Source organism: Bos mutus, chromosome 4 (assembly GCF_027580195.1).
Source record: "Bos mutus isolate GX-2022 chromosome 4, NWIPB_WYAK_1.1, whole genome shotgun sequence".
Lineage (NCBI taxonomy): Eukaryota > Metazoa > Chordata > Mammalia > Artiodactyla > Bovidae > Bos > Bos mutus.
Window position 1 is genome coordinate 18,116,728 of NC_091620.1, and position 14,819 is coordinate 18,131,546.

A 14,819-nucleotide genomic window follows, 5' to 3' on the forward strand; every position below is an offset into this window, starting at 1 on the left:
AGTCCAAGATGAAGGAGATGGCAGGTTCTTTTCCTGGTGAGGGCCTGCTTCCTGGCTTGCAGACAACCACCTTTTCTTGGTGTCCTCATGTGGTGGGACGGAGAGGGAGAGGAAAAAGTAAAGAGAAGGAGGACCTGGTCTCTCCCTTCCTCTTCTTAGACACTCATCTCACCAGGCGGACCTCACTCACATGACTTTTGTTGTTGCTGTTCAGTCGCTCAGTCGTGTCCCACTCTTTGCGACTCCGTGGACTGCAGCTCGCCAGGCTTCCCTGTCCTTCACCATCTCCTGGAGCTTGTTCAAATTCATGTGCATTGAGTCAGTGATGCCATCCAACCATATCATCCTCTGTCGTCCCCTTCTCCTCCTGCCTTCAATCTTTCCCAGCATCAGGTGATGCTGATGAGTGATTACTAGTGAGTCGGCTCTTTGCATCCGGTGGTCTAAGTATTGGAGCGACTTTGTCTAGACCTAATTCCTATTGCCTCCCAAAGGCTCCATCTCCAGATGCCATCGTACTGGGGGTCAGGAATTCAATATACAAATTTGGGGAACACAGTTCAGTCTACAGCAGTCATAGTCCCTGCTCTCTAGTTCATTTTGATACATAGCTTGGAACAATCTGTATACAGTTAATTCTTCAACAAATCATTCCCAGCCCTGGCTCTCCCAACAAGGTTTTCTTATTCGCCATCTCACTGTGAGCTGTGAACTGGGCAGGACAGAGATATAGGGCAGTGGGTGGGGATGGTGGGACTAGTTCACCAAGAACCCTTGCAAGTGGATGGTAGGTCCTAGACTTCCTGTTAGCCTAAACCTCTTCCACCTTCACAAGGCTCAGGCTTCTCCAAGGGAGGTCTGGCATCGTCAGCTTCAATTTTTAATTCCCTTTCATTTAAAAATAATCAAACTGGGTCAGAGAAAATTTAGGAAGAGGCACGCCATAAAATCAAAGACAAGAAGATCAGACCTGGCCTCGTGTTTTACAGTTCAAAACGTTCCAGAGCATGCTGAGATTAAAGGCTTGCGTGGGGGAACAGAAAACAACCATGAGTAAATAAATCAGGATCTTCAAAGACTTATTTATAGCCTATCCACAGCCGGGTAAGTGCAAGTCTGCAGTGGGGACCCGGGGCCAAGCTTCCAACACACCGGATGAGCTTGGTGAGGTGGTGTTCCAGGAACTGCCTACAGCATCATTGTGTCTTTTGTTAGGAGCAGGCTGGGAGTTATGACAAATGACTTAGGTACTGGGCAAATGCTTGTCCTTGGCAAGCATCATGAGCTTCGACTCAGCCAGGCAGATGGCAGCCTTCTTGGGAGAGTGTGGTTCCCCACTGCCCAGCCCCAGGGAGTAGTCCCAGGACCAGGGGAGGGAGGAGGACCAGCAGGGACTAGGCAGGAAGTGCATGGCAGGAGTGAAGCCTCTGCTGAGCTTTTTACTTTTTCTTTTTTAAAGTAGTTTGGGTTTGCTAAAGAAATAGCCTTGACCTTTTGGCAAGAGGAGTCCTTGGGGCTGAAAACAGTAGGCTTTTACATGATCCCAGCAGACAGAGGGAAATGAATGATCCCAGCATAGGTTGATCTTTGGGTTAAAAAGAGACCAGAGTCTCCCAGATCTGGAGGGGGAGGGGCCCTAGACCAGTACTGTTCAGAAGAAGTTTCTGTGATGATGACATGTTGTACATCTGTGCCCCCCAATGCCATGGCTACCAGCTATGTGTGGTTGTGGAGAACTTAACTGTAGCTGGTGGGGTGGAGGACCTCAGAAAACATGAATTTTCCATTTTACTTGATTTTAGTTAATTTCAATGTAAAGAGCCACATGTGGCTATTGGACAGTACAGCCCTAGGAATAATGCTCCTATTGAGAAGAAGTAGAAATGTTTTCTCTTGTCCCCATCTCTCACCCCAGTCTAAAAAGAGCTTTCTTTTGTTTTTGGGAATAGCGGATAGATTCTGTTCTGGGGCTAAATTCTGGCCTTAACCATGTAAGCTGTGGGACCTTGGGCAAGTCACCTAGGAGCTCACCTAGGTGCTCCAAGTCACCTAGGAGCATGTAGTATGGGTTCCTGGTACACAGCACTCAGTCAATAAATGATTGCTGTTGTCATTTAAAAAATGGCCCCCATGTCTGGCTACTTGCCCGGCATTTGTAGAAACGGAAGTCGTACCATGGAAAGAGAAGAAAACATTTTCCCCAAACAGAGCTCAGTTGCCATAGAAATTAGCTGGTATCAAGCAGGCTGCAAGCTAAGGGGTTGAATGGATGTCCTAGGTCACATCTTGGGTTTTAATTTCAAGGAAAAAGAACATGGGAGCAGATGAGAACTCATGCCCAGAGCCTCACAGCACCATCCAGGTCTCGCAGTGCCTCCTGGCCTTCGGAGCCGTGGCTGGGGCTGTAACTTGCCTGCAGTCCCTCACCCCTTACACATCACATCAGCACACCTGCTGGCCGTGGCCCGCCCCCCCCTCCCCCAGGTGTAATTGGCAGACATGCATTCATTCATTCAGCAGACATTGACCCAGGGTCTATGATATGCTGGGCTCTTGGGATACAGAGATGTTGAGAACACAGTCCCTGCCCTTTGAAGCTTGTGGGAAAACCTGGTGGGAAAACCAAACTGAGCTAAGTCCCCTTGGAGACGGAGGTTAGGGATCACCGTTCAATCTGGGGAGATGGGATGAGCTGATGGAGGCCGGTGGCATGGTCACTGAACTGAGTGCAGAAGCGCTGGGCCTGCAGCCCAGAGCTGGGGGAGCCAGAGGATGACCAGGCTGACCTCTGTGAGGGAGCACACGTGTCCAGGGGAGTCAGGGGGATCACTGGTCCAGCCAGTGTGCCCCGGAGGTGGGGGAGGGAGGGAATATAGGGCCCTGGGCAGGACTCAGCTGAGCTGGACACACCTCTACCCAGAGGGGGCTCACGGGCCAGCTGTTCTTGGCTGTGAGCAGCCTGGGCCTTTTTTTTTAGGGTCCAGAGTCCAGCTGTCACATGAGCCTCGCGGATGGTGGGGATCTCCATGCCAGCCCCTGGCCCTGCCTGGACGGAGAAGCGTGACTGAGTTTGCGGAATACTTCCTCGCTGCCATTCTATTGTGCTCACGACAGCACATGCCAACGGCAGCAGGAGATGTGTGCGGGGGTGTATGTGTATGAAACCAGAGACGTGAAGTGAGTCAGCAGAAATCACACACAGGCAGGGCAGAGGAAGGAGGCTTCCCGGAGCCCTGGGCATTCCACTGGGAGCAACGAGTTTTAGGTGGTGGTGTCTGCCTCCCCCACCCCCCTGGCTGTGTTCCTTCCCTTTCTGTGTTAGTATAGCTTACCCGGAAATATGGCACAGCTGCTAAAAATAAGGGTGATGTCCTCAGGTATATTATTTTGCTTTTGAGGAATCCGGTCATTTCCTAAGTGTTCCCATTTCTCCTGTAGCCTGTGGGAGAGATGAAAGCTGGTCGCTCTGACGGGTGATGTTTGCAACCAAAGAGAGCTGGGTGGCGTGGCTGTTCATGAACCAAGTCCACGGGCCAGGTGGGGTGTGGGTGTGGGTTATCGTCAGTGGTTAGAGGTCCTTTTGTCAATGCCATGGGAAAGCTACACTTGGCCCTGGAGTAAACATCTACCTTGGTGGCTTAACGTCTTTGGCTTTCCCAGAATTCCTCCCCCACCCCACCACTGACTGTATTTGAAATACCAATCTCCTTCGGATGTCTCCTCTGGGGAGCTCCACAAACCTCAGTGAGGGGCTACTGGAGCAGCGTGGATGGGATGGGTCTGTCAGAGGCTGAGAGTGACCCAAGGGGGGACCTGCTGGGATGAACTGGTCCACGGGGCGAGCTGTGAAAGCTGGTGTTGGGAGTGAGGGATTGGTTTTACTCCCAGATGGACCCCCCCCACCTGGAATTCATTTCCCAGGCCCTGGAAGGGACCTTGGGTGCCTGCAGGGCTGCGGGGGGCACCTCCTGAGGCTGGGGGACTCATGCCTCCCAGAAGCCTTCATCAGGGATAATGCCACCCCAACAGCCATATCCACTGTCTGTTGTAAGGAGCCCTGCCTGGGCCTTCCGGAATCCTAGCAGTATTTTCCACCCGGCAGCTGCAGAGGGCCAGGGCAGAAAGGGCCAACTAATATTCCTCTGCGTGCATGCATGCACGCATGCTAAGTCGCTTCAGTCTTGTCTGACTCTTTGTGTCCACCGCACCCCCCCCACCCCGCCCCCCGCCAGGCTTCTCTGTCCATGGGATTCTCCAGGCAAGAAAATACTGGAGTGAGTTGCCTTGTCCTCCTCCAGGGGATCTTCCTGACCCAGGGATTGAACCTGAGTCTCTTATGTCTCCTGCATTGGAAGACGGAGTTCTTTACCGCTAGTGCCACCTGGGAAGCCCAGAATGTTCCTCTAGCACTTTTAATTTAAAAAATCATTTTCCTTCTCCAGCCTCAGTTTCTTCATCTGTAAAATGTAAATTTGAGGGTATTTTCCCCTTTGGGATGAGATTATTCCTTCCGATCCTGGTCAGCACAGTTTCTGTTTCTCCACTGAGGGACCAGGGTGATGCCACGGAGAGGGAGCTGGGCCTGCCTTTCCACCTGGACTCTGCCACATGGAGCAGTGGGGAAGGGGGGATGGGGAGAGGCAGGGGTGGGGTGTTGGCAGAGCCACTTTGTGTTTCAATTTTATTTTATTTTCCCATCTATGAAATGGGATAATAACACTTGTATAGGTCAGCCGGCACTGGTTATTGGAAGGCTCCCGCGAGATAATACATGGGAAAGGGCTTTGTAATGAGAGAAGTAATGTCTAGGTAAGGTGTATTATTAAGTGACATTTGGAAGCTGGAATTCAGCCCAGCTCTGTCCACACCAGCTGCCTCCCCGGGGTGTTACAAGTGACTCTTGCATGGGTTGTCTTTAGCTTGACTGTAATGGGCTCCTTTGTGGGAAGGATGGGATGGTAGGGGAATAAGTATCTCTTCTATTCCACCCAGTCATCTAGTCATCTTGATGGCATAACCTGATGGTAGACTGGGCTCTGTCTCCCACCCATGAAGCCCCTGCTCAGAAAGGTTCCCCGGGGGTGGGGTGGGCAGCTTCCTGCGTTCACACCTTTCTCTCTTTTGCAAGGAAAGGCTTTGTCCTTCCAGCGCCCCCAGACCCGGCTTCTCAGGCGCTGGGGCCAGTCTGTGGGCCTGACTAGGGTAGCTCGGCTTCCCTGGTGGCTCAGACGGCAAAGAATCCACCTGCACTGCGGGAGACCCTGGTTCAATCCCTGGGTGGGGAAGACCCCCTGGAGAAGGGAATGGCAACCCACTCCAGTATTCTTGCCTGGTGAAGCTCCATGGACGGAGGAGCCTGGCGGGCTACAGTCCATGGATGGGGTCGCAAAAAGTCGGACACGACTGAGCGACCAAGCACAGCACAGCCGTAGGATGAGGGAGGCGAGGCTGTAGCTCTAACTGCTGAATCGGGGGGCCTCAGGGAATCCTGAACCGGGAATGGCTGGGACAAGGGGACCTGGGGCGATCCGCCCGCCTAGGCGTCCTGACAGCCCCTACCCTCCGGCGCCCCGCCTGGTTCCTTGTCTTGCCCCGGGCGGGAGCCGCGCTCGCAGCCCTCCTCGGTGCTCCAGCCAGGCTGTGGGAGAATTAGACCTCCCAGCCTCACGGGGCTGCTGTGCGGCTGCGGCGACGTTGGCGGCTGCGGCGCTGCGAAGGAGCGGCGGGCTGCGGGGAGGCGGCGCCTCGCGAGCCCCGGGCCGGGTCCGGGGCGGAGGCCGCGGAGGGAGGTTACCGTATTTACCCAGGCCGGTGCCGGACCCTTGGGGGCGGGTCACTGCGGGAGCGCTACCGTATTTGCCGGGAGCCGCGCAGACCCTTTCCGGGAGTGGCGAGCGCCGCGACTTAATTACGTATTTATCCGGGGTGGCGTGGTTCCCCCCACCCCCACCCCGGCGTTGCGGGAGCGGGGTGGGTTGCACAAATTCCCTAAGGGAGCCAGGGCTTGCAGCGGAATGGGGTGGGTTGCTGCAGCAGAGTGGGAGGCCTACATATTTTCGTGGGGGTGGGGTTGCGACGCAGAGTTTACCATATTTCTCCAGGATCTCGCTCTGGCCCGAGGAGCTGGCAAGGTTGTGTGCGGGGGTTCGGGTGGGTGGGGTCAGCTCTTCCGATTCACGCCGCGATCTGATAAGAAGAGCGGTGTTGGAGGCTGGCCGTCTTTTTTGGGGTGAGGGAGAAGGGGCCCCTGGAGGCTTTGCGGAGAGTTACCGTATTTGCCTTGAGCAGCGCAGACTCGAGGAAAGAGCCACTGCTGGAGGCCCGAGGACCTGGGGCGCCGCCTGGGCTGTGAGTGCGGGATGGGATGGAGGAACTTGCCGCCAGAGAGACTGGGGACCGTGGCCTGAGACCCTCTCGGCGGGCGGGGCCCTCGGCCAGGGGTGTAGCTGGGGGAGTGGGGAGGCGGCTCAGAGGCAAGGCCAGGCTGAGATTGGCCCAAGGGGACAGAGATGATCTGTCTTTGCAAACATCCGTGCAGCTGCCTGGGGAAAGATTTGGGGGTGGGGTCTGTTGCAAGTAGTCCTTGTCCCCTTCCCCGGGGTGAGTGGTGTTCCCCGGGGGCCTGAGGGTAGGGGGAGACAGAGGGGGTGCCTCTGGGACCCCACTCTGCTGGTAGGTCCACTGAGGCGGTGGTAAGCAGGGAGATCTGCAAGTGTGGAGAAGGCCTGCATGGAGGTCCAGGTGAAGGGCCAGGAGGCTTCCCTGATAGGGGTGGGGGATAGCATGGGGAGAGGTCAGCTCGACCCCTTGAAGCAGGCCTCAGTGCTCTGCAGAAGCTGGAGCCCAGGAATTGGGGAGGGGTGAGGGTGTTGGCCACAGACAGCGCCCCATAGAAGCAGTGGTCCTTTGGGTCCTGATAACCTGTGGTGGCCAGGAGAGTGGTGGTCTTCTGTGTGTGTGTTTTGAGGGGCACTTAGCTGGTGAGCAGCTAGTACATTGAGAAGAACTTTTGACAGTGAGGAAATTTACAGTCTAGTCCCGGTTCACCTTGCTGGGCGACCTTGGGCAAGTAAGTCGACCTCACTGAGTCTTGGTTTCCCCATCTATAAATTGGGGTTCAGTAAGCCTGCCCCTTCCTTGGGGCTGTTGTGGGCAACAATTTAAGAGGGACACAGTGCTCTGGGAAAGAGGATCCTTAGGAGAAGCAGTGTGAAGGAGATGGAACTGAACTTGGGGGTGTTTGTTGAGCTGAGAGTGTTCCTCAGCCTTGGGCCAGGTTTTCCTGGGGGGATGCCAAGAGGAATCAAGCTGAGACCCGCCCCCTGCGAGCTTACACTGTGGTTCAGTGACTTGCAAACCTTTTACAGGCATGCCTCATTTTGATAAACAAAGAGCTGCTGCCTTTAATGTTTAACTGAGGTTACTTTCAAGTTTACAGGGCTTTTGTTTTGTTTCTTCTTTTAAGCTTTGCAAAAATATCTTTAAACCACTGTTGACCCCACCCTTCCCTCCAGATTGGGGATGTCTGTCCCTCCCCTCCTCCTTGAGACTCTGGTTGGAGGGATAAGGCGCACCCGGGTTCAGGACAACTTATAAGACTGGAAGCCCCTGAGTATTACTCATCAGCATTTATTCCATGCCTTGTGTGGTAGGCACAGCGTTTGATGTGGGTCATAAAAGGAAGCAGGTCTGTCCTTAAGATGCTCACAGATTAGGGAGACAGAGGTGGCATGACCGACCCGTGTGCTGTGTGATGTATGAGGGTCACAGGGTTGGGCCACGTGGCTCAAAAGAAGCTGGAGGGGTCAAGGAAGGCTTCTAGCAGGAGGTGTCATTTGAGAAAGGCCTGAAGGAGGGGTAGGATGTGATTAAGGGGTAGAGAAGAAAGAAGGACATTCCAGCAGGGGGACACTGGCTCGAACAGGACTGGGGAGTGATGGGCACTGAGGTTGGGGGCTGGCCGACCCTCGGGTGCCCTCTGACTCCTCTCTCTGCTTCTGCCTCCTCAGGGGCCGGTGATTGCAGCTGGACGTGCCCATGACCGAGCTGGCATCCTCCGGGGTCGGGTCCCCTACGGGGGACGGGGAGGAGTGCCTGGGGGACGATCGAGGCCTGGTCATCCACCACCCGGCGGAGGAGCAGCCGCACCGCTGCCCGCTGTGTGGCCAGACCTTCGCCCAGCAGCCCAGCCTGGTGCGGCACCAGAAGGCGCACGCCGGGGCGGGCCGCGCAGCCGCCTTCGTGTGCCCGGAGTGCGGCAAGGCCTTCAGCGTCAAGCACAACCTAGAGGTGCATCAGCGCACCCACACGGGCGAGCGGCCCTTCCCCTGCCCCGAGTGCGGGCGCTGCTTCAGCCTCAAGCAGAACCTGCTCACGCACCAGCGCATCCACAGCGGCGAGAAGCCGCACCAGTGCGCGCAGTGCGGCCGCTGCTTCCGCGAGCCGCGCTTCCTGCTCAACCACCAGCGCACCCACGCGCGCATGCCCGCGCCGCACCCGCGCCGCCCCGGCGTCTTCGGGGAGCGCAGGCCCTACTTTTGCGCCCGCTGTGGCAAGAGCTTCGCGCGCGAGGGCTCGCTCAAGACCCACCAGCGCAGCCACGGCCACGGGCCCGAGGGTCAGGCGGGCCATTTAGGCCGCGTGCTCTGATACGCACAGAACCTGCCGCCGCCGCCGACTGTTTTCCGCCCCAGAGCCGCATCTGTGACCCCTGGAGATGCCGCTGGGCTGGGGCCCCCTCTCTGGATGGGATCCTGGGAGACCGTGAGGGCTGGCTTGGGAGAGGGGAGGCTCTCAAAAGGAGTGGGCCGCTGCCGGGCTTGGGCCGCCGCCTTCCTCTCATCCTCCAGGACCCTCCGGGTGGCTGCACCCGGCTGCTTTGGGCCCCAGTGTTGGTTTTCCTCCACAGGCACACCCAGCTTAGAGCAGGTGAGACCTAGCGCTGGCCAGAGCCCTCTCGGTCTTGTTGGGGGTCACGTGGGGAGGGTGGGGCAGACAGGGCTTCTAGGTGTAGGACTGTCTTCTTACTAGATCCTCGTTCCCTGAATGCCAGAATTGAAAGCCACCCGGAGAGGACACTCTCCGCAATCCTCAGGCCTCCCCCAGCCCCAAGGTCTCCTGGCACAAGTGCTTCCTACTTAGTGCCTTTGAGAAGTCATTTCACTTCACGACACAGTTTGCTTATTTATAAGTAGGGGCTAAAGATGAGGAGGTCCTCCTCCTCCCGGGAATGTTGTGAGGACTGTTAAGTTTAGCAGCTAAGAGGAGGTGACATCATTAACTGAGTGCCCCAGTGTGCCAAGCTGTGTGCTGAGTAGGGTCCTTGGGAGGAGCACAGCCCTGTCCCTGGGGTGCTCATACAGGGTGATGCCGCCTACTGTAGAAGACAGACTGAAAGTGTTCTGGGGGGTGGGGAGGTGACTGGCGACACCCAAGGCAATTTGATGGTTTGAGCTGGGTCCTGGGGACTCATAGGGAACATAGAACCTTCCATAGAGTGTGGAAGGTTTCTAAGGTGGGTGTCTGAACTCGGAGGCTTATATTTGCTCTACAAAGGATTTGTGGCAGGGAGAGGGGACACCAAAATATTTAATGGAAAGAGCCCAGTGAGTGCGAGTGCAGTTCAAGGACAACTAGAGGCATGGAGGAGAGATGGAAGTAGGACCCGGGTCCTGGGGTCGTCCGGCCAAGGGAATTGAGGTCCCCCGAGCGGCTTGGCCAAAGTCATGCAGTGAGAAAGGGGCGAGCCATGACCTGTCCCCCAGGCCTCAGATTCCAAGCTGATGCTTGGGCTTCTCCGCCATGTGGTCAACAAGGAAAGTGAGGCTCCCCCAGGCTGGCCCTGAGTCACACATAGGAGTTAGTGGTGCAGCAGTGCAAGCCTGGACCTCATTTTGAATTCTGGACCCCAAGACCCTGTATCTCTCCTGTACCATCATTAAGAGATGCTACTACAGGTGGGAAAAATGTGGCTTTGAGGAAGCGGGACCATGTAGTAGGAGGATGGGCAGGGGCATTGGTGGGAGATATGGGTGTCTGCAGGGGACATGACCTCCTGGGTGGTGGGTTGGGAGGAAGGCAGCCGGGGGCTGGGAGAGGACCTGCCTCCACAGGGCCCTTGCTCCACACCCAGGCTGGTGCTCAGTGCTGGAGACCCGTCTCTGCCCTCCCTCCTTCCTTAGAGCCATGTGGCTTCTCGGGGATCAGTTGTCCTCTGCCTGCCGCCTGTATGTGGCTGTTGCAATGTGGACTAGTGCTTAGTGGTGGAGATTAAGAGATTAAGTCGGGACCCAGGACATCTGGAACCAAAAGTACCCTGAACCCACGATGTCTCATTGGTAAATGGGAGTATAATCCTGGGGGTGCTTGGTAGGGGCTAAGAGGATGCAAAATTCTGAACTGGGTGCAGGGGGCCCATGACTGCTCCCTCCTAGCCCTGGCTGAGTGGGGGCCAGGTGGGGGCTGGGCGGGGCCATGTTCCACCCCAGACCTGACCCTGGTCTCTTTGTCTTTACGCACAGATGTGGAGTGGTCAGGAGCTCTGGGCATGTGCAGGGCACCTCTGACACAGAGACTTGGAATGGGGCCCTGGGCCTGCGCCCCAGCATGAGGACACGTCCCCTAAGAAGACCTACCTTGGGAGGTGAAGGCAGAGGGTCCGATGGAGCCTGGAATTGGAGACAGACTTTGTGCCTTGGCGGAAAAACTCCCCGGGCTTGCTGGGAGTTACAGCCAGAGAAGAGGTGGTCCTGGCTGCCCCGCCTCTCCTGTGGTAGCAGCGATGGTGCCTGTGTGGGGAGCCCACTTCTGTGCTCCCGCCTGGCCCACCAGAGACAGGAAGTCAGCTGCTGGGGAGGACACAGTGAGTGGAAGCAGACACCCGGCTCCAGAGGCAAGACCAGCCCCCCATGGATGAACACGCCTGCAGGCTTCCCTCTCCTTTTAGGGCAGTGGTTTCTTCACACTTTTGGGCTCATGAAGCCCTCTGGCAAGATGGCAAAGGTTATGAACCTTCTCCCCAGGAAGACGCACACATTCACGGGGAAGCAGAATCTACGAGGGATTCCAGGAGCTCCGGGACTCCAGGCCGAGATCCCCGGGCCCTGGGGCTAGCCCGCTGCTCCTTCTTGAGCTGACACAGAGTCCTGGGTCAGGATCTTCGTTTGAGTCACATTTCGTTTCCCCCATTCCGCACCCATCAACCTTCCTTCCCTTTTCAGGAATAAAGAATTCTGAGGAGGGGCCCTGAATAGTCATTCTGTTCTCCCACAGCCCACCGTCAGCACATTAGGAGCCCCAGTTCCCTTCCCCAGCCGTCGTCATCACTGGGAAGCTTGGAGGGGGCTGGTCTGCTCTCCTCTGGTTTGGGTTGCTTGTTCTGGCTTCCAGAGTGCTGGCTGAGAGGGCGAGGTGGGAGGCTGGGGAGGAAGTGGCACCTCCCTGCTGGTGGCCGCGAGCTCCAGGCAGGGAGAGAAGCTGGCAGACAAGCTTCTGTGTGTCCACAGGGCACAGAGGAACAAGAGGAGGGCGAGGCTGGGGCCAGCTGCAGGGCAAGGGCTCCTCCAGGCTTCACACCTGGCCTGGAGCTCCCTGGCCTCCCCAGAGTGGACCACCTCTCAGAAAAGAGGGGACTGACTACGGCCGGGCTGGGGTTTTGGGGACAACCAGACTTTGTAAGGTGAGTTATAGGGAGTGAAACCCTTGAGGGTGGGAGAGGCCTTTAGTTATGACATGCAGGTCAAATCCCAGGGATGTGAGTGCCGGGGTGCTTGGGAGTTGTGTTGAGGTGGGGGCTGAGGTTCCCAGGGCTGAGCTGGGGTTCAGTCAGGGTTGCTGGGGGGCTCCCATGGGTCTCTGGTGCAGTTTGCACAGGGGTTCTTACCGACCATCTGCCATGCGCTGGCTTCTGGGATAACAGGCTGCTCTGCGGGGGTGAGGGAACAAGGCCCCATGCTTCTGGAACTCCCCTCACTTGGGTCCTTGGCCCACCTGGGGGGACCCTTGCAGACGCCCCTGCTCTGCTCATCTCCTGCCTCCACTGGTGCCGGTCTGACCTGTGCCCCTCTGCCCACCTCCGCTCTGCCCTCCTGAGCCCTCTTCTCCGCCAGGCCTGCCTTCCAGAACCACCTAGCACACACCCCTCCCTCCTCGGAACAGTCCCTGTGTTAACACACCATCTCACCCCTGAGAGGTGTGTGCGGGCTTATATTCCAGTTTCCTCTGTGTGTGTGTGATCTCTGCTGAGATAGGGGGCAGGCGAGGGGCTCCCTGAAGGCAAGGGCCGTGTCCTTCCTTCTTCAACCCTGGCAGGGTCTAGTGCAGGGCTTGGCTCATACACCCAGGAAGTAGTTGCCCACTGGCTGGTGGATCCAGGGCTGGAGGCCATGGGGTGGGAGGTGGATGGGGGAGGTGTGCCCACTGAGTGCATTTTACTGGGCTGTGGGCTGGTCTCCCGGACAATAATGGGAGGTCATGGGAGGCCTCCAGTTCTCCCCTCCTTGGGGCAGTGGGACAGGAGAGACCCCATCCCCGCCAACGCCCCCTGCCCCGACCCCACTGCAACCCCGTCTGGCTCCTCAGGAGTGTGTGGCATTGGATGTCCAGGGTGGATGTCTCCCTAGGTCACCGATGCCTGCCGGAGCTGACTAACAGGAATTGATGTTTTCGCAACATCAGCTCATGTGAGGAGTGATCATTTGAGCTCAGCTGGGAGCAGGGAAGCCTCTACCTCGGCCTCCTTCATTTTCCCTCTCCCCGAGGGAGTTACGTTCAAGGTCACAGAGCTCCAAAGTCACAGCAGTGAGTCAGCTTGGGCTCCCCCCAGCTGGCTAATGACTGCTACTGGATTTGGGTAATAGATGGATATCAGGGCGTCTTGGAGTAAGCCCCCACAGCTTGCCCAGCTTGCGGTCAGGCAGAACTGCTGAGAACCTTCGAGGTGGTTCCCTCTGCCAGTCCCTGAGCGCTGGGGATGCCTGGGCTCCAGCCCATCCCCACCGGGAGGCCCTGGCCAGTCCTGTCTCTCTTCTGACTCTGCTCCTCCTGTGTCACGGGTTGTGAGACTCGAATGAGTACGTGTGTAAACCGCGTGCACTGAAGAAACCATGCAGAGGCAGGGCCGTGTCCTGCTGTGTCTCCCACCAAAAGTGGGTCCGGCCGCTAACACCCCGCTTCACAGCCTGGAGTCTCCTGCCGCAGAAGGCGCTGGAGCGTGGGGTTGTTGAGGCCTGCCGCCAGGCTGCCAAGACTTGGATGAGTGATTTCCCCTCCTGTCCCTGGTGAGGGCGGGCCTGGTCATGGCCCATGGTCATGGGCTCATTCCCGAACTTTCCTTCCATGCCTTGCTCTTCGACTCAGACCTGGGGCTGCGTCAATCACGTCTATCAGCCGACGGGGGTCCTGAGTCAGGGTAACTCGTGGACAAGGGCCTGGGAGACCTGGCTCAGGTCGGGGTGAGTCAAAGCAGGAACCTCGTTCAACTCAGATCCACTGACACCTTAAAGGGGAACCATGGGATCTGTAGCTGAGAAGGGCGGGGACTTGACCATGTTGCAGGGACCCAGCCCATCTCCCTCTGCTGCCTCCCTGTCTCGCAGGGCAGGAGGGAGCAGGCAACAGCTCTGCCTTCTGCTTGCCCAGGCTCACTTCCTTCCCTGAGGGTCAGAACCAGCTGCAGGGCTGACCGTCCTCGGCCGGAATCTGTTGATGGTTTTGCCAGAGCAGTGGCTCCACCAGATCTGGGGAGGGGCACATGTTGGACGGCCTGGCCCGGGCACACGCCGCCCCAGGAGGCTCAGCTCCACCTGGAGGCCATGATGTGTGTGTTTGTGGAGGGGAGGGACGAATCACCAGGGAAAACCAGAGTTGAGAGGGTGGGCGAGTGGACTCCAGTGGCAGTCCAGCACCCCTGCTATGCCCAGCAGCCTCGTGGTTTGTTATAACTCAAAATTGCAGCCCCCTCCCAACTCTAATCAGAAACGGCCCTTTAACAAGAGGTCCAGGCTGTCATGTGTGCAGGTGGTCTGCCCTACCGCGCTTTCCCACCTCTCTCGGGTGGGCCTTTTCACTCCGACATGACATCAACCCTACTGTGCAAAAAGGCGGGAGACTAAAGCATGTCATTTGTCTTAAGCAGCTTGTGGGGTGTAGAGACAAGACGCTGTCTCCGCCTCCAGGAACCTCCAGGGTCCAGGACCCCAGACACAATGCCCCTCCGTCCCACGTCCCCAGGGACCAGAGCATTCATCGGCGGTGCCCAGCCTGGCCTGGCCAGCCTGGCTTTATGAGAATTTTCTATCAGCACAGAGCACAGCACAGGAGAGAAAGGTCCAGGAAAGGGCCGGTCCTGGGAAAACAGAGCAGCTCCTCCACCCAGTCTCTGCACCCTCCCTGACTCCCCTCTCCACCCTCCTTCGAAGCATCACTAAGCCTCCCTCTCCTCACCCTAGTAATGCCCAGGTGAGAGGATGTCTGTGGCGGAGGCTGCTGGGACCCTGTGGATTCCCTTTGCAAGCTGCTTCCAGCGCTGACTGCTAAGGTTTGCAGCTGCTTAGCCTGGGGGCTGCTCCCAGACCATCCCTGCCACTGCGAGTGAGTACTGACCCAGCAGTCACTGTGTCTGGGTGTGGGGCCAGATCTGAGGGCAGCCTGTGCTGGGGATCAGGCGACACCGGGCTCCTGCTGCGACCACATCCCTGGCTCCTTCCCCAACCTGAGCCTGCGTCCCACTCCCCTTCTCCTGAGAGGCCTTCCCAATACTTCTCATTCCCCTTGAACAGAATCTTTGGCTCAGGCTCCACTTCTTAGGACCTCGATCTAAG

The 14,819-nt window shown here is 57.3% G+C and overlaps 1 protein-coding gene and 1 long non-coding RNA gene across 11 annotated transcripts; one reads left to right on the forward strand and one right to left on the reverse strand.

Annotated features, from left to right (window-relative positions):
* Positions 1-394: 394 nt before the first annotated feature.
* On the reverse strand, positions 395-6,173 carry LOC138987597 (uncharacterized). The gene is made up of 3 exons (XR_011463944.1): positions 6,089-6,173; positions 3,333-3,439; positions 395-888 (listed from the first exon to the last, which is right to left on the reverse strand). It is a non-coding gene; the product is annotated as an uncharacterized lncRNA (long non-coding RNA).
* On the forward strand, positions 5,372-11,241 carry LOC138987596 (zinc finger protein 586). Of its 10 annotated transcripts, XR_011463941.1 has the most exons (4): positions 5,372-5,970; positions 8,010-8,928; positions 10,182-10,337; positions 10,521-11,241. XR_011463941.1 is itself a non-coding variant. In XM_070369148.1 (3 exons), exons 1-3 carry the CDS (start codon positions 5,500-5,502, stop codon positions 10,607-10,609), a joined length of 1,479 nt encoding a protein of 492 aa, XP_070225249.1. In that variant the 5' UTR covers positions 5,385-5,499; the 3' UTR covers positions 10,610-11,241. The 10 variants fall into 10 exon arrangements, 7 of the variants coding, with proteins under 7 accessions (XP_070225249.1, XP_070225253.1, XP_070225254.1 ...); XM_070369148.1 differs by lacking the exon at positions 10,182-10,337 and having other exon boundaries at positions 5,385-5,970; XM_070369152.1 differs by lacking the exons at positions 10,182-10,337; positions 10,521-11,241 and having other exon boundaries at positions 5,853-5,970; positions 8,010-8,781.
* The last annotated feature ends 3,578 nt before the right edge of the window (positions 11,242-14,819 follow it).